Genomic DNA, 24,261 nt, shown 5'->3' on the forward strand with positions numbered 1-24,261 from the left:
CGTATGTTCAAGTAACCACTCCATAAATAGTGGATATAGGACAACCAAAGTCTCCATTGACACACAGGAAATCTGCAAAGGACATGGGCCCCAAATAGGAAGGCATATGAGGGCTAAATATATGTGAGCCATGAGGGATACACGTTTATTAATTTATTTGTTGTAATTGATTTATTTATTTCAAAACAGGGACGGTGCACAATAAGACATTAATCTTGTACAAGAGAATATGCATTGTGCCAGGTTGTAGCAGCTTGCTATTTTCCACCTGCAGTCCCTGGGCAGGTTGATGGAATAGTACATAAAAATCTGTATAGAAAAAGAAAAAATAAGTAAAAGAGCAGAACAAAGCAAAGAGACAATAGATAAAATAGGTAAATAAAAACATGGAAGCAGATTCAACAGATCATGGGATCTGTCAGATGTTGGCACCTAAGATTTAAAGCTAGGCTGCCCCTCAACACACACACACAACACACTTCAGAAATGTGTACACACGTGTCTTGACAGTAACCAACGCTTGGCAAGATGTGAGAAGGTGTGGGGACTTCTACATGAAATAATGTCTGTTGGCAGAGTTTTTCATTGAGTCATTGCAATACAGGAAAATGATGATTTCCCAAATGCAGTTCTGCGTTGGGGTACACGACGCTCCCCCCTTATAACAGATCTTGTTGTTCGTGTTGACCTTTCAGAGCAGAGAGTAACACATTTTTTCAAGGGGGAGTTGCAGCATTATGGATAATTTTAAAAAGTAAGCAGACATTTGAGTGCTTTATCAGATTTTCAAAGTTTAAAATTTCATATTTATTGAGTAAATGACAGTGATGGTAGCGACATGGTTTTTTATCATGGATTTTTAGGGCACCTTTGTATAATGATTCCAGTGGTTTTTTAACTGTTTTATTTGACTGAGACCAGCTTGTAATACAATATAAAAAATGCGGTATAATCATAGCATTCAGATACAAACAGGAGGCCTCAACTGTGAGTGAATTCCTTATGTATCTGAAATGAGCAAGATTTAATTTCAGTCTGTTTCCCATTTTTTTAACATGGTTTTTAAAGGTGAGAGTTGGGTCAAGGGTAACACCCAAAACTTGAATTTATTTTTCAGTATGCGCCTGTTGGTAAAAAACATGGTTACAGTTTTTTCTAAGTTTAAGGTGAGGCATGAGTTATGTAACCAGACAGCAACCTTTTGCATTGCCTTTGTTCATTTCTTGGCAACCTCTGTAGCGCTCTTACCATGACTATTTATAACAGTATCGTCTGATACATTATAAAGTTAGTATATGCTAAGAAAAGGGAAAACTACAACACTAATGTCTGTGTATGTTAGATTATGAACCATTTGGGCCCCCAATGAAAAAAACTTATGCGTAGATCCCACTTAAAGTAAATATGAGCAAAAACAAGTAGAGCCTTTTATAAGTTTAGAATAATTGGTTAGGTTAACTTGCCCCTTAATGGACTTGAGAGAAAACCCACATAGGTACATGGAAAACTCCATACAGAAATGTCCCCGTTGAAATTTGAAGCAGGAACCTTCTGAGAGGCAACAGCACCACCCCCATGTGCCACATTTTGGTGATAGCGTTCGTGTCTTCATATTCCATCTGGTCGTTTATTTCAAGTTTTCTTGGTTGTATTTGAATGTTGCATCTCATTTTTTTTTTGTCATTGTGGATTATATTTTAGTCATTCCCTTCCTTTTGAGTTCATAATTGTCAGGTCTTTGTAGTCACATAACAGATCCACTGACATCTCATTTTGTGAAGGATTATTAAAAAAAACAGCATTTGGATCTACATGACAATTTATCCAGAAATGAGCTCAGCTCAGTTTCGGAGTGACTAACTTTCGATGTTGATGCCGATGTGGATTTTCTCTCTTCAACCAGTCTTACAGTAAGACTGAGCTTTTTTTTTTTTGTCTCTGTCCAGCACAGACTAAGTCTAAGTCCTCAGGGCTGATAGGTTTGTTCGGTAATCCATGACACGCTTGCCTCCTCTCTCTGCAGCCTTCTTCCTCCTTTTGAATTGTCTCTTTTCCATTTCAGATGAGACCGCTCCGAGACCGCATTTGTCCCAAGCAGAGCGAGAGATCGGCGTCATCCCCGACGCCTCCTTCCTCTGCAACTTGGGCAACACCTCTCTCAATTTGAGCCACCACGGTTTGGGACCTTTGGGGGTCAAAGCTCTGGCTTTAGTTCTGAAGGTTATCAGTTCATCCAGATAATCATTGCAATTACAAAGTCAGGTCCTTTTCTTTCCTCATAATGAGTCCATTATGCACCCTGGCTTTTAAGATAAAAATAAAGGTTCTTGTACATGGCAGTAAAGGTAAATGTAAACACAAAAAAGTCAATAGTTTCTGTGTTTGCTATCATTCATTCAATTTCTTTCTTTTTTCCTGTTTGAGTATGACATTGTTGTCACCCACCTCGACTTGACGGACAACTTGCTCAAGGCAGAAGGAGTGGACTACCTGATGAAGATGCTGGATGAAAATAACACGACCAATACTCTAGTAATTATTCTAAAACTATTGCATGAAATACTTCATACCGTTCACAACGGTAGCACTCATCTACTCTACAACACAGGTGCTCAGTCTTTAGGGGATTCTCTCCATTTTGCTCACACCAACTGAACTATTTCACCTCAGAAACTTTCCAACGAGTTGGACCTAGGAGTGAATTTAATCACCAAATTACTGGAACGTGATTGTAAAATCAAATGCCTAAAACTCTCATGTATGCCATTAAGTCTTCCAGACTTATTCCTTTCTGCACACACGTGTTACACAGCAGAATTAGCAGCAAAGCTTAAATCTTTTAACCTTTCTGTTCTCAGGAAACGTCTTGGATGATTCTGCTGCTGAATGCTTGGCAGAAGCCTTGAGGGTGAGCTAAAAGTACAGGATTTTGAATCCTCTTCCATGAAGAACCGAGCAGCTGTCATATCCACATCTGCGTCACGCTTACAGCAAGTATTTTCGGTCTTAACCAGAGGTGGACAGAGTACTCGACCCCAGTACTTGAGTAAGAGTACAAATACTACTGGTCAAAATTTACTCCGTTACAAGTAAAAGTAGCTCAGTCAAAATATTACTCGAGTAAGAGTAGAAAAGTACTTGCTTTTAAAGGTACTTAAGTATCCAAAAGTAAATGCTTTTAAATTTGCTTTAAGTAAAAGTAAGAGTAAGAGTAAATTTCTTATTTTCCACATCAGTAAATTACTATATTTTTTCTAAATTAAATTAAGGATCTTTTAACTCTTGTTTCTGAGAATTAACTCTTTGAAACCAGCTGCACTGATGTGCTGCTTTTAGAACCACAATGTTATATTAAACCTGCAGAAACACCAAAAACAAATCAAATGAATGGGATCATAAGAGGACAGCAGATGATGCAGAGTTTATTAACAATCATGAACTGAAACCAAATGAACCTGCACCATCCAACTAAGTCTGGATCCCCCTCAAAGACCACTGCTTTACGAAAAACTACATCTCTGCTTTCAATAACTCAATGTTGAAGTCACTTAACTTTACAGGAAGGACATGTACCAGTACAATATAGCAATATAGAGCATAACAAACTGTCTCCCAATGTCTGTCTTGTTCGTCTCCGTGCCTGTCTCCCAATATCTGTCTCTTTGCCTATCTCCCAATATCCCAATATTCTTCTCCTGACGCAGGCGTAGCCATTGTTGCGGCTCTGTCTTGACAAACGCAGGCTACTTTGGCGGTATCGTTTTGAGGAGGCTTGACGTATTTCCGCTTTCCGTACATCCCAGTGGAGAGCGTGCACTGTGATAGGTCTCCTCCTTTGACAAAAACAGCTTGTGTCCCATAGGATTTTAGGGAAGAAGAAAAAAGAGCAGACCTGAAAGTAACGAGTACTTTTCAGCCTTCCTAGAAATTTACTCGAGTAAAAGTAAAAATATTTGTCTTGGAAATGTATTCAAGTAAGAGTAATAAGTACCAAAGAAATCTAATACTCAAGTAAAGAACAAATCCTCTGGATATGTACTTAAGTACAGTACTCAAGTAAATTTACTCCGTTACTGTCCACCACTGGTCTAACTAACAGGCCAACGTCACGCTTAAAGAGCTGGACCTGAGCAACAACTTGGGTTGGGTACAGTGGCCCATTTATTTACGTTGCACCTTTAAAACACAAGTGTAGCTCAAATTACTACGGAAAGTAAAAGGATAGTAAAAACTGTGAAAACACAGTCCAAAAAAGGAAAAGAGAACCACATAAAATCAGTTTTAATTCTGGTGTGTCACTCTAAAGTCCGTTTACTTGCTCAATGTGGAAGTCAAATGTTTTTTTTCTTTCTCTTTTGCGTCAGGCAAGAATATTATTGTCATGTGACGAAATACAATGCTCGAGTTTCTGTTCTTCAAATATTTACTCCTAATTCTGCACTCTATTCTTTAAAGTCAACAATTTGGGCATTGAAGTCCTAAACCTGAGCTGGAATGGTCTCTGCTTGAGCGGCGGTTGTGAAGGTGAGCGACATAACACGCTGGAGGTCAGGTCGTCAGCGTGGCGTCACCTCCTCTCACAGCTCATTGCTTCTCTCTTTAGGTGAACTCCTATCTGAAGGAACTCTACCTGTCACACAATAGTTTTGACCGAGCCGTGGCGGAGCTGGGTCAAACTCTGAAACAGAATAATGAGCTGTTGATTCTGGACCTCTGCAGTAACTGTGGCGCTGCTCTGCAGTGGCCTGGCCACCAACACCGCCCTGAAGGCTCTCAAAGTAGGACTGTATTCAAAATATGTTCAATTTAAGACAAAGCCATTACAACCTCAGAGGGGAGAGCATATACAGGAAATCAACAATCAGAACCAACACCAAACTGAGTTGCACTACAGTGGATGTATGGTGGATGTATGGAATAAATTAGATAGGGATTTGAAATTATGTAGAACCCTAACCTTATTTAAAAAAACATTGAAAAGAAGGATGATGTCCTTATATTAAATTAATGAGTGGTGATGCTTGCAATGTTGATTTGAGTATTTATTTAATTGGTGATATGCTTAGATTTTTTTAAGGATGAAGGTAACATGTAGACTGCACCTTTATCTTAAAAATCTTTTTTATCTCTTGAGGAATTTTTGTTATCCCCATGGAGGCAATTTGTTTTACTGGCAGTCTTTCTCTTACTTCTTACTTTTATTTCATTAATTTAATTAAACTTTTTGAGGGTAGGCAAATAATAAGCTTTGCTTCAGCCTACACCTTTTTCGGTCTAGATGTTATCTGTTTATTTGTGTATTGGAAACTTTTTTGTAATGTTTTCTTTGAACAGTGTATTCATTTTCTTGTAGTCATTTTTATTCTTTGTTTTTTTTTGTGTCATGACCGAAAATAAACTAAACTAAACTAAACTAAAAAAAAAAAAAAAAAGGTGAATGAAGGGCCACTTTAGGAGTAAATGTCTTTATTGTCATGGCGATTTGAAACATTTTTCCACTCTAAAAACTATAGAAATGTAAAATCTGTAAAAAAAATAAAAAACCCATTGTTCAGCTGTCTCAGAACCCCATCAGTAAGATCGGAGCCCTGACGCTGCTCAAAACAGTTACAAACAACAAGAACTCAGCAATGAAATAAATCGACATTTCTGTGAGTTTTCATGTATAAACATTCTTCTGGTACAGATCAAGTCTGCCTGAAGTGCTACATTTATGCTATAAAAGTATCCTTGAATGTTTGAGTTCAGAGCGTGCACGTTTGTGACACTTTCATGGAGCTGCTGGAAAGAGCCCACCAGCAGGATCCAGCTCTGGATGTTCCCCTGGGTTACCATGGATCTATCTGCCTTCAACATCTTTAAGGTCAGTGATTGAGAAGAGGAAGAAATGACAATATTAAAAAAATATTATAGTCAAAAAGTTAGTCCCCCTATTTTATAGTTATCATTTGATCATAGTGTGTCTTGGTATTGGGCACATACAACATCAAGCTCATATTTTCCATTCAACCAAAATTATGAAAACACAAGTGTGCGATAGTAACTACAACTGCTAAATGCCCAGATATGTCGATGAACTCGAGGAATGTAGTGCAGAGGAATAAGCCAAAATGCAATGATCAAAGTAATAAATGAAACAACTACTTCAAGTTGCTGCTGAGAAACGTGGATCAATAAGCTATTGCATCATGGGGTTACTTAACATTGCCCAGATGGTGATGAAAGTTAAAGGTTATAGTTTGTGTGAGGTCACATTTATATTCATCTTACAATCATGCATTTCATTTTGTGACACTATAGATTTTTTGTTGTAAAAGAAGAACTCAAGTATTCCCAAATGTCAAAATTCTTGCAGAAATTCACTGAAGAGAAACATGGCAGCATCATGGAGTTCTTCCAGGGTTTGGATCATGAAAAAACCATGAACGTCCCCAACTCTGTGTTCAGGAAGGCTGTAAAGGTCAGACTGAGAGCTTCTCCAAAAAAAATGTATGATCCATCATGACTGAACATGAGAAATCCATCAGTGAGAGTTTCTTGAGCCATGTGTCTTCTCTCATGTACGCAGGAGGCGAACATACTGAATCCACATCAGCTCGAGTGGCTGATCAGGAAGTTTGACGAGAACTGCACAGCAACTATCAACTACCGGTCAGTGTTAACACCACCATCAGTGGAGGTTTTCTGCTTCACATAAAACACATACCAGGTTTTCTTCATTAACTTCAATTAAACGTGGACAGCATTTCTGTTAAAGGACACCTCCAGCTTAAGAGGAAACAAATTACAGGACGCTGTTCATCAATTCATTGTATTTAATTCAGTGTATAAAGGAAGTGAGAACCAAGTGTTTACTGTGTTCGGGGTTTAGTTCAGAAGCTGAGGTTAAGAGGCCTTATTATGCAAGTAACTGAAAAGGAAATTCAACTTTCAACTTCTGGTTTCACTTCCACTTCAGAGACAGGAAGTTCTTATTTGTCTGTTTCTCATCAAATGCAGCATTTATTGAAGGAAAAAAATGTAAATGCCTGATACAGGATGTCATGGCCTTTGGGGCTAACAAATCACATCAGTACTGTTTCGGTACAGGAAACAATGTATCAGAAACTAACTGCACATCATATCCGGTTTTAACTCAGGTTCCACAGTTATAAACATTTCCATTAGTCTCAGTTTTATTTGCCTTCAGCTAGGATTCAATGTTATTTGGGGGAAGTAATAATTCACTATTAAGAGCAAAAACCATCTCAAACATTTCATGATTTTGTGCAAATGAGTCTGAAAATTGCGATGACTGTCAGACACAAATATAACATCCACTTGTCTCTGTTTTGCAGTCAGTTTTGCTAAAACATTACTAAAATAAAGTTCATGGCTTCTATACTCGACTTTGTCCTTAATGTGCACATTCCTGAATTCCACGTCTCTGAGCAATAAAGGAAATGCACACCACAGGTAGCAGCTTCCTGTACCATCTCTTTCCCTCTTCAGCCCTGCGCTCAACCACAAATCTGTTCAGAGGGTCACATTCACCTGAGCTTCCTGCATCGACCACGGCGCAGCCATCTGGACCACAGGGTTCTGTACCTCAGTCTCAGCATCCTAAACAAACTTCAGGAACGAGCAGAGGAAGAAAAAGACAGCTGGCGTCCATATCAAAAGGACGGGCGAGAGAAAGAATAGAGCCAGATGCAACGCTAGTGGTGGTGCCACACTGCTCACCTTTGAATAAATGGGTCTGTAAAGGAAACGGCACACTCATGAATATGCAAACCTATTACTTATGCAGGCTCCGCAGAGTCCGATTACTGAGGGTGTGCTGATGAATTGTCTCAAGGTGTGATATCCAGCAGCCCGGTCAGTTTCTGTCACGAGACAAAGACATGAAGCACCGTCTCACCTGCAGCTCCTCTTTGTGCCGCTTGTAAACGGCTGGATGCGGTAGCGTAGCAAGTCACCCGAGGCCCGACAACACGTAAAAACGATCAAATTGACGACGTAAATGCATTCAGATGTATATTTGCTCCTCTGAGCCTCAGAGGAGCCTGTGAGCATCAGCACACATGTAAACTCAAACCTGCACACCAATCCCTTATACGTACTGCTGGAGAGGAAAAAAACATCTCTAAACAACTGACAGAACTGGTGCTTTCAAAGTACATTTACATGGGCAGAGAATTCAAGTATTAACATAACTTTTACTAAGAGGCCATCATGGAAACAGCCCCTGGAGCATACTGTATTTGGAGAATGGAATCATCAAATTCATTTGTACCGAATATTGTGATGGCAGTCCATTCATGTAGACAAGAACACTTTGAATGTTCACAGCTTTATGCACCGAATTAGCCAACTGTTTTACAACATATGCACCTTCAAGGCTCCGGCTATCGATGTAAAACAGGATGGCTGTGGTAAAAGCAAAAAAAACATTTTTTTGGGCGAGAAAGAAACATTAAGTACTGCGCTGCGTTGTTGAGGGATTTAGAGATATCACACGTGTTTAAGTTGTTAATTTATGCTCTGTAAATCTATCTTAATTGGAATATTTATGCAGAAAAGGCATGATAGCCAGAGCTTTGCGGTCCATGCATCGCTTGTAAAGGTGCTGCAGGTTCTGCCACATCTCTGAACGGGGCTGGGTCCTCATAGTTGCTGGAGATTTCAGAGGACGTGTCTCCTCTTACAGGAGGACACAGCCCCGTGAAGGTGGGGGATTCACCTCTAACTTTTATTTATAAAAGAAAGCAGTCACTCTTTTTAATAGAATTGTAACATTTTGTTCATAAATTACAAATGTTATGTGACAAATGAGTGAAAAAAAAGGTTCTTACCCTGATTCAGTTTAAATCAACCAGAAGTGATCACTGATATTCATGAACTAATATTCACAGTAGTTATGTTTGCCTTCCCTCCAAAAATAAAGATTTATCTCACGGTGAATCTGGAACTAGATAAACCTTTTGAGGAACTTTTATATAATATACTGAAATGTAAGCGATGTTTAACATGTTTTGTAAGTCATCTTACAATGATTGGGGAAACAAAGTGAAGTGATATTTCACCTGTTAAGTATCTTCAATAAATTCAAAGAAAAAGAATCATTTAAAATATTTTAATATAAATATGTTGATAGATAATTGAGTAAATACTAGATAACAACAACCCTGCTCCTCATCTGCTCCTTTTATCGTTGCAATGTATCAATTTTAGACCTGTAGGTAAAGCACGAACACACTAGTGGATTCAACTCAGTTCACTTGATGAAAAGTGTGCAGATGCCAGATTAAGAGTTATGTTCAAAGTGCCAACCGAAATATTATGTATGACATCTACTTACAGTTTTCTGCCAGTGTGAACAGCTAAAAACCACATCAAGAATGATTTTCTCCCCTCAAATCAGATAGGATTTCACCTTTGTGTCATTTAGTTACCATAGCAACCACATTGCAAAGAGAATGTCAGCTTGGAAACGGATGGGATCAGGTTACTTTGATTGGATCTGATAAAATGTAAAAACAGAAAGATTGTGACCAGATATACTGAAACCGGATTTGGGCTGGCATTGTGAACACAGACCACGAGCACGTCTACAGTATCTTGGGGTTCTATGTACGATGTTCGAAATATTAATCAATGAATTTAAATTGGTGTGACCGTCAGTCAAAGACTATTTGTTGTAGGCCCATTTAAACTCAACTTCATTTGCTCTGTTGATTTAGTTTTCACGGGATTCTTTTTCTCCTTATAATCCCATAAAGGCTCCGACACTGCTATCAACCAGAGGGAAACCAAACATCTGTTGCAGGACTCTGAGTTTATCACCACTGATGAATTGTGATTGGATTATAAGACACCTTAAACCTTAAGTTCCTATAAAACTTTGAAGCAGTGCATTTCCAAAACCTGAATTAAGTTGTCATCTTTTTTGACTTAAAACCCCCCATCAAACTCAATGAGACTAAAATACAAAAGAGAAACAAAACAGAATAATTTAGGTAAATTATCCCTCTGATGTGGTTTAATGAAAACAAACAGCTAGCTGCCAATTTCTAATGGGCCCGTTTTTCATCTGAATGGACACAAAGACTTGAAACCCACATCTTATTGAGCAGTCCAATTGGAAATTCACAGATTTGGCCAAATTTTGAAGACGAAACAAAAAACCTGCCAATGAGCCCTTCAGATATCGATGCACCCACTGGCGTACGCTGCCAATTAACATGATCTCAAAAGCGCTAATGGAATCTTGAGCGGTCATAAAAGTAAATAATTCAATTAAGGAGCCCTTGTATCATTGTTCGCTGTATTCAGGGACATTAGACCTCCAGTATTCTCATGGTAATTTAATGTTTGAGTTTTTTGTGTTCTGATAATGAATTCAATGTTTTTCCTGCAAACAGTGTTGTTCAGACATTTGTGTAGGTTCTGGCACGGAAACAAAGACGTACATTAGGAGCCATTGTGCCTCGTGATTATTAAAGTAAACAGAAATACTGAAGAGGTATCGCACACAGCTGCACACCCTTGAGCCTGTGTTTGTGAAGAGGGAGAAAGGGCCAAGCAACCCTCAAGACTTTGTCAGAGACGATCCTATTATTTAAAGCTTCTCAAGAGCTGAGCGGCCGGCAGGCTGACGAGGCTTTGAAGATTCATTGTTGGCACACAACTCATCTGCAGCAGAGAATGTGGGAGCAAAATACATTTGGCACGGGATAAAATGCTTCGGTAAAGATCGATCATTAATACAGTTGTGCTCCGGGTTCGTTCATTCTGCTATTGTGTCTCTAAGCCCTTATCAGAAGGGCCAAGACTGAGCATGAATGTGCCGTTTATCTTACAGCCTGCAATTCATCTGGTTATTATTCATCACTGTGATGGAGCCAAGATCAGAGACAATAGTTGTGTCTTAAAATACAAACCAACAACCTTTAGTTTCAATATTTCAAGATTCACTCATATTGAAGAGGTTGTAATGGAAAATAAATGGGTGTATATTAAATATCTTAAATCATAACTGATTGTGAAATTTGAAATAAATGTTTATCTATTTATTTTAATTTAAAGACATTTAATGAACTACCTGTTACGGTTTGAGACAAACAGAAGTGAAGTGATGCCAATCCAGTAAATTCACTCAAAGTTCAGGAGAAACAAAAAAGTGCAAGACAAGTCTCAGTAGATAAAACCTTTGAGATGTTTAATATTTGTAACTTTTTTTCTTTTCAATATAAGTATTTGATATATATATATATTTATGAGAGGACAGTTATAATCTGTTCAATCGTTGCAGCTGAATGGACCAGTAAAAACCTGCTGGGAAAGTTGCGTGATTTGAACATTATTCTCAACGTATTGTAAACTAACCTTCAAAGTAACAATTTGGACGCATAAATAAAATAAATATGACCTTGTGTTTTTGTCCAGTTTCATGAAAAGAGTTTGATCAGAACCTTGTTTGCAAGGTAGAGTTCAGAACAATGTGGCGCAGGACGATGGATGTCTGTGTGAAGCTGAGCAGAACAACGGTCCAAACACATCAGGTGTCGACGTGGACGTAGTGAGGTGAATGTCAAGCCGCAAACCAAAGAGATCATGGAAACTCATTAAAATTAAACATCTTGAATGTAGTAAATGACTCAGTTTGGAGCTGACTTGGACGATGTAACTACAACACTCGACTATCAACAGGAAGGGAAAGTTACACAAACAACAACAACCATCGTCTGGAAAAGTAACATTGTTCCAGAACTGTCTCCCAATTTTACCCTAATTGATGTAATATTTTCTTATTGTTCCAATAATAACTACTGATAAAATACGATAAGCGGTCTTTCTGCTTTGTTGATGTAGCAGATACGTTAGATAAGTCTCGCGTGTGCATGCATTAAGTCCTAAACATGTTGAGACACAACTTCAATATTCCTCTTCAGTCTGACTGAACATTTAAAACAGATTTATGAGACATTTAGTGGGACTTGTGCGTTGTCTTTTTTGCGGAGCTCGTTTTGTGCAACTGAGCATCTTTGAGTAAAAGTGATGTGGTGGTAGAAACATCACATGTCCAGAAGCAGCAGCCGCGGATCCTCCACCACGGCTTTGATCTTGCGTAAGAAAGTGACCGCCTCTCTGCCGTCGACGAGCCGGTGGTCGTACGTCAGCGCTACGTACATCATGGGCCGGACTTCAACCTGCCAGAATGGTTTTTAAAATTGTTGGAAAAAACCAGAGGAAATCAGAATTTGTTCTAAATCATTCTGTCTCTTATTTATATGAATGAAGTCATGGCTGTCACCTTTCCAGCGATGGCCACAGGTCTGTCGAAGATGCCGTGCATGCCCAGGATGGCCGACTGGGGCGGGTTAATGATGGGTGTGCCAAACATGGAGCCAAACACGCCGCCGTTGCTGATGGTGAATGTTCCTCCGTCCATGTCTTCAACAGCAAGCTCATTTTTACGAGCCTGAAGAACACAAATCATTTTATATACAGTTTAAAAGGATAACGCTCTACAATTTAAAATGCAAGTGGAGTAGAGCAATAATTAAAGTCCATCTTACCTTTTCTCCCAAAGCATTAATAGCTTTCTCAATGTCAGCAAAGTTCATGGTTTCAGCGTTACGAATCACTGGTACGACGAGTCCCTTTGGTGTGAACAGCACGAAACAGAGGACCAGAATTTTACAGAGACAATATTTAATGTCAGTATCAAAAGTACGGAGAATCAGAAGTCATACCTTTGGAGTTGCCACAGCAACACTAATGTCTACATAGTCTCTATAGATGATCTCGTTGGTGGCATCGTCAATAACTGCAGTTAGAAAAAAAACAAACATTGGCAATAAATCTTAATGAATCAAAATAATAAAATTATTATAGACCAAGTTTAATATGATTGTTTCACTGACGTTGGAGGCGTTTACAGGTCCAGAAATGCAAACCAAGACTCAAAGATTTACTGGAGATGCTGCTGATCCAGATCTGACCTTTACTACTGCTACAAACAAATTCATTTTAATTTACAACCCAATATACCACCGTCAGGTCCTCGCTCTTTGTGTTTGTGTTTAACATAACACCCATCATTGTGCAGACCGTCAAGACAAGCTGATGACGACCTTTAATTACAAGCAGATGTGTTAATGCAAAGAAACATCTTCAGCATGTAGGACAGCAGCCCTTGAGGAGCAGGACTGCCCACCCCTGCTCCTTACACGGCAGTGTGACAGATTTCTTCTCTTTCTGGCTTTAACAGCACGGCTAATCTTCTTATTTGATAAAACAAGTCCACATGCAGTCATGGTGACAAATGACAAGCACGACTCATTTACGTCAAGCTATTCGGTTGCATTTCAACAATGAAAATAAGCAACTTCATTCATGAACTATAACAGTGCATCCATTACAAATGCTGCTAATGATACTGCTAATTTGGTGTCATGCAGACCTTCATCTCTGCAGCTCATGCTGTCATTCTCATACTTCTTTGTGGTCAATGTGTATTGCTTTTCTGCACAGCCAAATAAATAAAAGTGCAATTTTACATCAAGCTTGGACCAGTGGTAGCAGAGTGTAAAGACAAACCTTTACAAATATATGAACTTGAAACCAGTCCTGCTTGAATGTCTGTGGAACCGTGAAAACCTCTAACAGACAGTGAAACCCTTAAAAGTTATGAGAGTTTCATTTTAAGTAAAAATACCGTTAGCATGCATGAGCTTGTCTTACCAGCATTGACAGCAGGTTGATCAGTCAGAGCGTGTGCAGCAGCCTTAACAAAAGCTGACATAAACCCCAGTTTGAAGTTGTGCTTCTTTAAAAAAGCATCCTTGTGTAACTTTCTCATGTCTTGAATGTTGCTGAAGAAAAATAGCGGACATCAGAGAAGAAACAGATTTAGAGATTTTAATGTAATTCTATAAGCAAACTGTTAAGAAAAGTGAATTTTTATTATATTTGTTTTCCAGAGGTTGCTTTGCCTCACCTCATGTCCACCTCGTTGAAGGTCGTCAGCATGGCACACGTGTCCTGAGCCTCCTTCAGTCTTTGAGCAATCCTCAGCCTCATGCGGTTCATTTTCACCTAGATGCAATAAACACACGATCAGTCTCCTTCAAGTGCTTGACAAGTTTGGTTAATCAAACCATAAAGACAAATTATTTCCTCTATTCAGTTTGAGGAAGAAAGCCAAAACAGCATTGTTACCCTGTTTTCCCCTCTGACTCCTACTGCAGCTGCAGCTGCTGCAGGAGCTGCTGGAGTTGGCTTTACTGCAAGAAGAGAATAGAAAAGACGATCAATAAATATACCTGTATAATTAATGGATGCATCATGTTTGTAAGGCCTAAGTTTGCACGCTGTGATGAAAGATGCCAATTATCTAAAGAAATCAACAAGTCAACAAGTGCATGAATTATATAATGGATGTTTAAAAAGTATCGGCTGATTTACTCACCAGGCACAGCTTGGGCAGCTTTTGGTGGGACTGGAGGTGAACCAGCAGGGACTGGTGGAGGTGGAGGGGCTGCAGCCGCCGCAGGAGGGGCCTCTTCAGGCAGAGAGGTGGCAGGAGCAGCTTTGGCAGCTGCTGCATCTGAGGAGTAAGAGGTGAAGAATCACTATGTAGTTCATCTGTGGTTTCATCAAGTTTCATCATCTTTATAATCCAAGTCATTCAAAAAAATTGTCTTTATATCATCAGACATTTATCAACATTTCAAAATGTGGAAGAGGGCTTTGCCTCTGAATAGTAATTTGAATGATCATCCACTGCCTTCATCATCTGACTATTTTCTCAACAGCGGTAAAGACAGTCGCAATAATTTGTCAAAGACTAAAGATGTTTTTGTCCACCTTCTTCAGTGTTGAGATTTTATTTTTCGTTTTTTTGAGAAGTCTGGCAGGACGAGATAAGGAGAGGTACAGAGATACAGAAAACACTGCTCAATGGAAACACGACCCCCCGCAGCACCAACTTCATCGCACATTCAGAGTTTTGCTTTTCTTTTGCAATGAAGTGTAACTGAAGGGGGGATTTCCTCAAACAAAGATGTGGACACAAATGTTTCCGTGGCTGCAGTCAGGAAGATCCAATTCAGCTGACTTTCCTCCCATCGATCAAAAGAAACTCCGGGTTTTGTTTTGATTTGTTTGTCCTGCATTGCATTTGTTCTTTGATCTTCTACGAGCAGTTTCGTTCACATGAGGCTTGTGGACAGTTGCACAAGTAAAAGTAAAGCGCCTGTGCTTGCTCAGCAATCAGCTTGACTGGGATTAAAGGGTTTGTATTGATAATAATCACGATTAAAGAGCTGGCTCACACATAGTTACACAAACACAGGAGAATGCCTGGGCGCAGAAGTGGGACTGAGAAGGAAGCATTTGGTGTTTGAAAGAAATTAGGAACATGATGTGCTTGTTGATTACAAAAAAAAAAAAAGAAAAACTATTAAAGGCATAGATGTAATATAATACCAGGAGTGAAGTGACAAAGGTAAACTGTCCACGCGTGATTCAATCATTCAACTTGGATGATAATCCCGTGTTTGCAGATTAGGCTTTGATATAACTAATTAATGCATGTTTAAGAGCTAGACTTGGTCTGATGATGCAGGGGTGAAGGTCACACAACAGGTTCTCCACCTAAAACAACAACTTGTATGGATGTCGGGCATGTTAGTGAAGTAACATATTCATTGAACAGAAGGACTAATTCCAGGCAACACTGATCTATCTGAAAAGTTTGGCCTTCATACAAAATTACAACAGATGATCAGTAAAGCAAACCTGTTTTTCGTAGTTTAAAAAGAGGCGTCCCTCCTTCTACCCTCCCTCCATCAGGCACTAGAAGTTCTTCAATCACACCAGCAGATGGAGCAGGGACTTGTACAGATGTCTGGAACAAAACATTAATGCTTCACAAAATGTTCACAGATTTGAGGGAAAACAAAACCCACAGTTTGACTGGCTTCCTTTTTTCATACCTTGTCCGTCTCAATTTCACACACCACCTCATCTTCTGCCACCGAATCGCCCACAACTTTAAAATAATTAATAAACCTTCAATTAAAAGTGCATTTTCATTCCCCGTGCAAAAAAAAGTGCAAAATGGTAAAACAGTGTGATTACAGCGACAATGTTGCACTTATGTTGACAAATACCAACCTTTCTCCCACCTCACATCCCCCTCTGTAACTGATTCAGCAAATGCAGGAGTTTTGACTGTGACCACTTCATCCCCTGCGCAAGGATTATAACATAAAAAAAAAAATAATAATACAATGACATTTGAGGTTACTGTAAACAGACTTCCGATTTCAGTTTTATGCACGGTACTAAAAGCTGATGAGGTACATACTGCAAACGGCAGACGTCCTGAAGTCTCTTACATGGTGCACAACCGTTGGAAACAGAAATTCATTTCTAAATGTCAAGAAAACACAAAATTGAATCAATCTCAAACGCTTCTTGATAACTGTTGATTAACCCGCTGATAGTTTTCTTATTATGATCAGCTAAAGTTTCAGCTTCAGAATAAGTAATTAGTGCCTTGAGATGACATTTGTCGTGATTTGGCACTATATAAATGAAACTGAATTGAACTGAATATTAAAATAACCTTTTTAATGTTGAAATTAAATGTAAAGCAATGGTCTCTTATGTTAGGTTTATTAAACACAGTATGCAACATATTTTGCATTAATATTTACTGATATGTATGCAAAGAGGTAAAAATGAGAAAACAGCACTTACGACTGAGATTTCCTGGAAGCCACTTGGCTGCAGAAAAAGTGACCTTAAGATAAAAGGAAAAAAACATGTAAAGATGGAAACGAGCAACTCAGCAGAATCTGTAACTACTATTTTTACTCCAACTCTGAAATAACATGCCACGCCTGAAGTTCCCTAGCAGCTCCTACATTGTACGGTATTACTAATTCATCTCTGGTTGACCCACTCATAGAGCTGCGATGCTCAAATCCAGCCAGACGGCCGATCCACACAAAACTACATTTACCTGATGGACTCTGGTGTATCGGCACATTATAGACCTGAAAAGATAAAAACAAGGAATTAATTTCTATTTTATTCCCACTTATTGTATCGCAGAGTGTAAAACAACATAATCGTTACTGCAAGACAGGAAATTTTGTCATTTCTAGTTCAGAAGGTTTCCAAACATGTGTGGAGGTTAAGTCGCTTGGACAATACGATCAGACTGTTAGCTCGCTTTCTTGGTCACTCTCTCATTTTCTGCTAATAACTTTCTTGAGTCTCTTTTCCGTTGCTTGCATGTAAATGTTGGAAGCGCTGCTGTCCATTGGCTTTGAACAACGTGGCATTAAGTGCTGCCGAACTGGGCAGTGCGTCTGTTGTATCACATTGCCAGCACTGCTCCAATCAAATTGCAGCTACGCAGCCTAAAGCTAGTAAGTGACACTGTATATGAGGTAGGGTTGGGTGATATTTTACCGTTCACGATAAACCGTCAAAACAATTCCCCACGGTAAGAATTTGTCATCTCGCGGTAAAAACGATAAATTCCAGTTGATGACGTTTTTGTGTAAAGCTGATTTATGGTTCTGTGTTAAATCCACGCACAACGTACGTGAAGGAAGGAAGGAAGGAAGGAAGGAAGGAAGGAAGGAAATGAGCAAGAAAGAAAGAAAGAAAGAAAGAAAGAAAGAAAGAAAGAAAGAAAGAAAGAAAGAAAGAAAGAAAGAAAGAAAGAAAAATTCCCATTGATGACGTTTAGTAGCATTTAGTATTGTTTTAGAGCAGTGATTTGGGGGCTCCAAAGACTGAATGTGGTGATAGATTTATAGTTACAAAGGTGGAGTTGAATTGGTATTTTTTTTTTCATCGTTATCGGGATAAATGCCAGAAATTATCATGATACATTTTTTAGTCCATACCGCCCATCCCTAATATGAGGGCAAGTGTGTCAAAGCACCCAGGTTTCTTGTGCACCAAGCTGGAATAAATTTAACTGGCTGGGACACACCCACAACGCTCCTGAGTTGTGGCAGCTGTTAGTCACCTCTGCTGTGATGTTTACTGTAGCTCTGTGAACTGGATCCATCACAGTTGATAAGTGTTGCAAGACATTACTGGGGCAGTAGTCCAAAGTTACTTTAGATCTTTTTTGAAGAGAGCTAGATGACACTTGGTAAAAAGAATAAAATAATCTTTCAAATGAAATTGAAACTAATAATTTACCATGAAAAACAAAGGCAAACTCCTTGGTGTTGCTTAAAAATGAGCAATGAACAAAAACCAGAGAAATAACAATTCCCACAAACCTTCAAAGCTTTTCAGTCATGCATTTTTCCATTATTAGCATTTATATTCATACATGTCATGAGTCATACAACTGTGTGTGTCTTTTGGGGATGAGCCTCTAGAAAAGAAGTCAATTTGTTAAGTTTTGACTGCTTTTGGTTTATGCGTTGGAGTGACCTGGAGCCAGAGTCACTGGTGTGTGAATTGATCAAACCATCTACAGTGCTTAAAATAAGACGCAGATATGAGGACATCTGGAGTTACTTTTCAGCCTCAATTATGCAGTCAAGGGTGCAGCTAGAAACATTGCTTTAAAAAATGATGTATTGCGTGTAAACTAAATGTGTGATTTGAATGACACCAGCATATATTCTTGCTGCTGAACTGAACCTCATTAGGATGGCCTTAGGTTTAGACATACAGATATTGTATTCGTGCTATTACTAAGACATAATTTAAGTGTAAATATACAATGCCTGTGCTTTACATTTATTTTATTCTCCGCCCCCTTTCAAGTTTAGTAACATAGTACTGCAATAGGCCTTTTCACAGCGGACACAGCATGAAAACCACAGGTTTTACAAATGACATGAGCTAAGCACGGCTAAGCACAGGCAGCTGAATGTAACTCGAACACACTCAACGTCTCATGTGGAAACAGACTACAGACAGCTGTCCATGTCAAACATAAGTATTTTATTTAAAATAACTTTATTATAATGAAGAAGCAATATCTAATTTATTTCTAATTCCAAATCAACTTTATTTGATAGCAGCATTAACAGTTTTCTTAGTAAGTTTTCTTAGTAAATGGATCATTTTTAAATGATTGTTTGAATTAAGATATAGTGTAAATATAATTTAAACAGTGTTACAAGAAAAAGAAAAATCTTTCTATATCATAAAATATATCTATAAAAACTACAGATTTTTCAACCAGGTTACAGTCACTCTGATAATGAAAATAATCAGCACTTTTGGTCCTAGTTGAGGACAGCAAGTACCACGTAATTGAGGGCGGATTATAAAAATGTGGGTCACTAACTAATGAAAATGACCTCTTCTGAGAAAAACGCATAAAAAACTAAACATATAAGCTTCATAAAAGAATTTAGAAACGAGCTGTTACATTACTTTCAGCCTGTTAAACTAAAAGCTGAGAGTACACCAACTCTTTAATCTCTGAACCACAGGACCAGGATGCTGGTGAAAGATGGCAAAAGCAAAGTTAACCCTTAAACGTTACTCAAATGAATGGAAATGCTGCTTAGATCTAAGTAGGGTTGCCAACTCCCTGAAAAATAAATAAGGGACACCTCATCGATGGCCTTCACCCTCTGGTGTGGTGAATTTTTTTAGCCCCTTTTTTTGAGTGAAACGATTTTTTAACTATTTGACTCAAACCTGAATTGAATTAGATGCATATTTTTGATGCCATGAACACAATTCACTTTAATACAAAATAAATAAGTATCTTTCTTCAACAGAAACCTGTCCTGCTTAACTTAAAATTGTATAAATTCATACAAATCACTAGAAAGAAAGCAGAACATCCGTTCTGTAATAGTGCACATTTTTAGTGCAATAACAAAAGTGCAAACAGAAAGTCTGTAGAAAACTTGTAAACATATTTGTGCCTCAAAGGCCATGACTGTAGGCTACAGTTGTAGTAAAACAGAAAAAAATAACTTGTGAACTCAACAGCTCAATGCCATTTTCCATATCGCGGTTGAATTGGTTTGATATTGGATATTCGACATTCAACACCCATAAAACTTGTGATACATACCACTGATTTTGGTGAAACCACTTGTGATGTGTTCATGGTCATTCTAGACTATATATCACAAAACAGTAATTATTAAAAAAAAAATCATATATATGGGCATATATATGGGCTGATTTAAAAATCATATATATGGGCTGATTTAAAAATCATATATATGGGCTGATTTAATGTGGTTTAATGAATTCAACACCCATAAAACTTGTGATACATAACACTGAATTTGGTCATATTGCTTGTGATGTGTTCATGGTCATCTAGACTATATCACAAGAGAGTAATTATTATAAAATCATATTATGGGCTGATTTAATGAGGTTTAATGAATTCAACACCCATAAAACAATTGGTGTTATGTTTCACAAGTTTTATGGGTGTTGAATTCATTAAACCACATTAAATCAGCCCATATATATGATTTTTTAATAATTACTGTTTTGTGATATATAGTCTAGAAGACCATGAACACATCACAAGTGGTTTGACCTAAATCAGTGGTATGTATCACAAGTTTTATGGGTGTTGAATTCATAATATCCAATATCAAACCAATTCAACCGCGGTATTTTCCATTGGCATTTTATGACTATTTTCTGACTCTCACAGTAATACGGGGCAAAGTGCGTCCCTTTTCAGCTCAATACAGGACTTTAGTTTATAAATACGATTCCGTTTTTCAAGGTACGGTTGTCAACCCTAGATCTAAGTCCAAAGCTTGTTATTTCTATCAGTTTAACTCCCTTCACTTTCTCATCCATCCATCAACACATCAGCACCAACAGAGACTGCGTGTGTGGATTTAGAACTTCATGTACCCGCCGTGTTTCGTTACTTGTTACAGGCGGACTTATGAGTAGTGGGTTTGAGCTGCTGGTTCTAACACTTCCTTCACATAAAACTCTTATATTAAACGCTTTTTGGCATAATTAAGGGACCATTACTGAGGCTCTGGGGCCGCTAGCACTCGGTTAGCTCCGCCGCCGTCACCCGGAGTAAACACACCCCAGCTCAGTCCCCCCGCTCCCCCCGGACCTACCTGGCTGGCCGCGGACAGGGAGCGGCCGAGCCGCCGGTAAACGCCCGAGGACCGGGACAGCATGTCGGTGTGTGCTGCTGGTGGCTGCGCACTGGGGCTGCGCAGAGGAGCTGTCGCTGCTGCATGAGCGAGGGCGCTTCCGGTGGGAGGAGCCAGCGCGGCCGAGGGAGGGGCGTCAGCTGTAACCATGGCAACCGAAATATAAAGCACGAACGCTTCATGGTGAATATTAAAGGAGCTTGAGGCAGAATTTATGAAAAAAATGTGTATATGTTTTAAGTTTTCTAGTAATAATGTCAGATGAAGCGTTCCAAACCCAAAAGAATGAGCCCTCCAGCGCAGTGTTTCTCAATCCTGGTTCTCGTGGGCCCCTGTCCTGCATGTTTTAGATGTTTCCCTGCACCAACACACCTGATTCTAATTAAAAGGTCCTCATTAGCTTGTCCCCAAGGTCTGCACAACTCTGTTGATGACACAGGTACTTTTATCACGGTGTGTTGAAGCAGAGTAGCATCTAAAACATGCAGGATAGGGGTACCTCGAGGACCAGGGTTGGGAAACACTGCTCTAGCGTATTTCTCAGTTGCCTTGAACAGGCTGTGTGCTGCAAAATGTGCTGCAATTCCGGACCGGAATTTCCCGCGCTGTCCTGCGGATGTGACGTCACATGACGCTGCATGTGCGTTCTCGGCGGCGCACGAGTAAACATTGGATACGCGTCATGGAGGCAGCTTCAACTTGAATTGGGACTGAAAACAGATGCTGACATGGCTCATTTCCTACTGACCAGGTAAGACATTTTAAGTCATATTTAGAGCTTGATTTGAACGGCGCTCCCGTGCCGGCTTCGCTGTTGGCAGCAGGAACCCCGACGGTCGTCGTGGCGCTAATGAGTCTCATTTCTTATTCTTGCCTCATGCTCCTTTAAGACAACTATTAAAATACTGTGTATTGTACTGTACAATACACAGTACGGTATTTTAATAGTTGTCTTAATATTCACCATGAAGCGTTGCCCACCGTCCCTTGAAAAACGGAATTGTCCCATATTTATAAACTAAAGTACGCGTCCCGTATTGAGCTGAAAAGGGACACACTTTGTCCCGTATTACTGTGAGAGTCAAGAAATAGTCATAAAATGCCAATGGAAAATGGCATTGAGCTGTTGAGTTCATAAGTTATTTTTGTCTGTTTTACTACAAATGTAGCCTACAGTCATGGCCTTTAAAGGAGCTTGAGGCTCCTTTTAAGAAATGAGACTCTCTAGCGCCACCCTTCACCATGACGGCCGTTGGGGGTACTGCAGCCAATAGTGAAGCCGGCACGGGAGAACGGGGAGAACGTGCATGCAGCGTCATGTGACGTCACATCCGCAGCCCAGCGCGGGAAATTCAAGCCCAGAATTGCAGCACATTTTGCAGCACACAGCCTGTTCAAGGCAAAGGAGAGATACACTAGAGGGCTCATTCTTTTGGTTTGGAACGCTTCATCTGACATTATTACTAGAAAACTTAAAATGTATACAGATTTTTTTCATAAATCTTGCCACAATCCGGCCTCAAGCTCCTTTAAGGCCTTTATGTTTACAAGTTTTCTACAGACTTTCTGTTTGCACTGTTTTGCACAAAAAAATGTGCACTATTACAGAATGGATGTTCTGATTTCTTTCTATTGTTTTGTATTAATTTATACAATTTTAAGTTAAGCAGGACAGGTTTCTGTTTAAGAAAGATACTTATTTTATTCAGTTCATTTTATTATTTTGTATTAAAGTCAATTGCTGGATAATTTGTTTTCCATGTGTTCAAGGCATTCAAAAATATGCATCTAATTCAATTCAGGTTTGAATTTAAATAGTTAAAAAAATGTTTCACTCACAAAAAAGGGGCTAAAAAAATTCACCACGCCAGGAAGGGTGAAAGCAATCGGGTTGGCCGACCCTGTCGATGAGGTGTCCCTTATCTATTTTTCAGGGAGTTGGCAACCCTAATTGTACTGTATATATTTTCCTGCTGCGAACCAAAATTAAATTACCAGTAATATGCAACACAAATGTATAAATATCAGGATCATTGTGGAAACTAGAATAATACTTCAACACTTTTCAAGTAACTGTAATGACAAAATGATAGGGCCATACCTTTAATCTTCTTCTTCTCCTTTCGGCTTTTCCCTTCAGCGGTCGCCACAGCAAATCAGTTGCCTCCATTTGAGCCCGTCTTCTGCGTCCTCTTCTCTTACCCCAACTACCTCCATGTCCTCTCTCACTACATCTATTAACCTCTTCTTTGGTTTTCCTCTGGGCCTCCTGCCTGGCAGTTCAGAACTCAGCATTTTTCTACCAATATATTCACTATCTCTCCTCTGGACATGTCCGAACCATCTCAGTCTGGCCTCCCTGACCTCCCTGAGTTTTGTACACCTTTCCTTTCATTTTAGCTGAAACTTTTTTTTTCACCGTTTTATCACACATCACACATAGATATATATCATTAGTAAAGCGTCATAATTTTCGAACAGGATAAACAGATTCAGGTAAGATGATATCTACTTATGTGGCAGGCAGGGATAATATCAGGATAGGATGGGATGGGTTGTCTTAGACCACACCCCCTGCTTTCAAAGGGGGCTCTCAGCAGTCGACTACAAATAAATGAGTCTCTTCCAGCGAGCTTCAGGACTGCAGCCTCCTCTGCTTCTGTCTGCAGCCATCAGGTAGGTGGTCAGTTTGTACTGCAGATGGGGTCCTTAACATTTAAACTATATGCTGTCATTTTACTCATTTGACAGGCTTTGCTACTCTCCGAGGGGGAGAGCCCGAACAGATGACATGACCACTTGATGATATGACTATTGTACATATTTGTGCATTTATTATAGTGTATATTATTTTCTTTTTATTGTCTATTGACTGTTATTTTCATCTTTATTATATGGGTATTTTATTGTGCATTCTGCTTTTATATGTATGGTGACCTTGAGTGCCATGAAAGACAGCTATAGATAAATGTTATTATCATTATTATTCATTTTAATTACTAATTAAAAAAATCAGACATAACTGAGAAAGTTACAAGAAAATCTGCAGCTTTGTATGCATCATCTTTCACGTGACATTAATATTGACGATTACCTTATCTCTCCTGTCAATTTTAGC

The 24,261-nt window shown here is 39.1% G+C and overlaps 1 protein-coding gene across 1 annotated transcript; it reads right to left on the minus strand.

The window, feature by feature from the left end:
* Positions 1-11,195: 11,195 nt before the first annotated feature.
* Positions 11,196-21,233, minus strand: LOC133464479 (dihydrolipoyllysine-residue succinyltransferase component of 2-oxoglutarate dehydrogenase complex, mitochondrial-like). The gene is made up of 15 exons (XM_061746493.1): positions 21,105-21,233; positions 17,018-17,051; positions 16,753-16,795; positions 16,358-16,422; positions 16,165-16,239; positions 15,984-16,039; positions 15,787-15,895; positions 14,456-14,593; positions 14,206-14,270; positions 13,985-14,082; positions 13,729-13,859; positions 12,738-12,811; positions 12,561-12,644; positions 12,296-12,463; positions 11,196-12,191 (listed from the first exon to the last, which is right to left on the minus strand). The coding sequence occupies exons 1-15, from the start codon at positions 21,165-21,167 to the stop codon at positions 12,057-12,059; spliced, it is 1,338 nt and encodes a 445-aa protein (XP_061602477.1). The 5' UTR covers positions 21,168-21,233; the 3' UTR covers positions 11,196-12,056.
* Between the last annotated feature and the right edge of the window lie 3,028 nt (positions 21,234-24,261).

Source organism: Cololabis saira, chromosome 18, assembly GCF_033807715.1.
Source record: "Cololabis saira isolate AMF1-May2022 chromosome 18, fColSai1.1, whole genome shotgun sequence".
NCBI classification, from domain to species: domain Eukaryota; kingdom Metazoa; phylum Chordata; class Actinopteri; order Beloniformes; family Belonidae; genus Cololabis; species Cololabis saira.

What these genes read in the sequence shown, in the direction of transcription:
- LOC133464479 (XM_061746493.1), bottom strand. Translation starts at nt 21,167, where the DNA reads ATGCTGTCCCGGTCCTCGGGCGTTTACCGGCGGCTCGGCCGCTCCCTG. An exon ending in GATACACCAGAGTCCATCAG is followed by an intron (nt 16,796 to 17,017) that starts GTAAATGTAGTT and finishes TTTTATCTTAAG; the next exon opens with GTCACTTTTTCTGCAGCCAA. An exon ending in TCAACCTGCTGTCAATGCTG is followed by an intron (nt 12,812 to 13,728) that starts GTAAGACAAGCT and finishes TTCTAACTGCAG; the next exon opens with TTATTGACGATGCCACCAAC.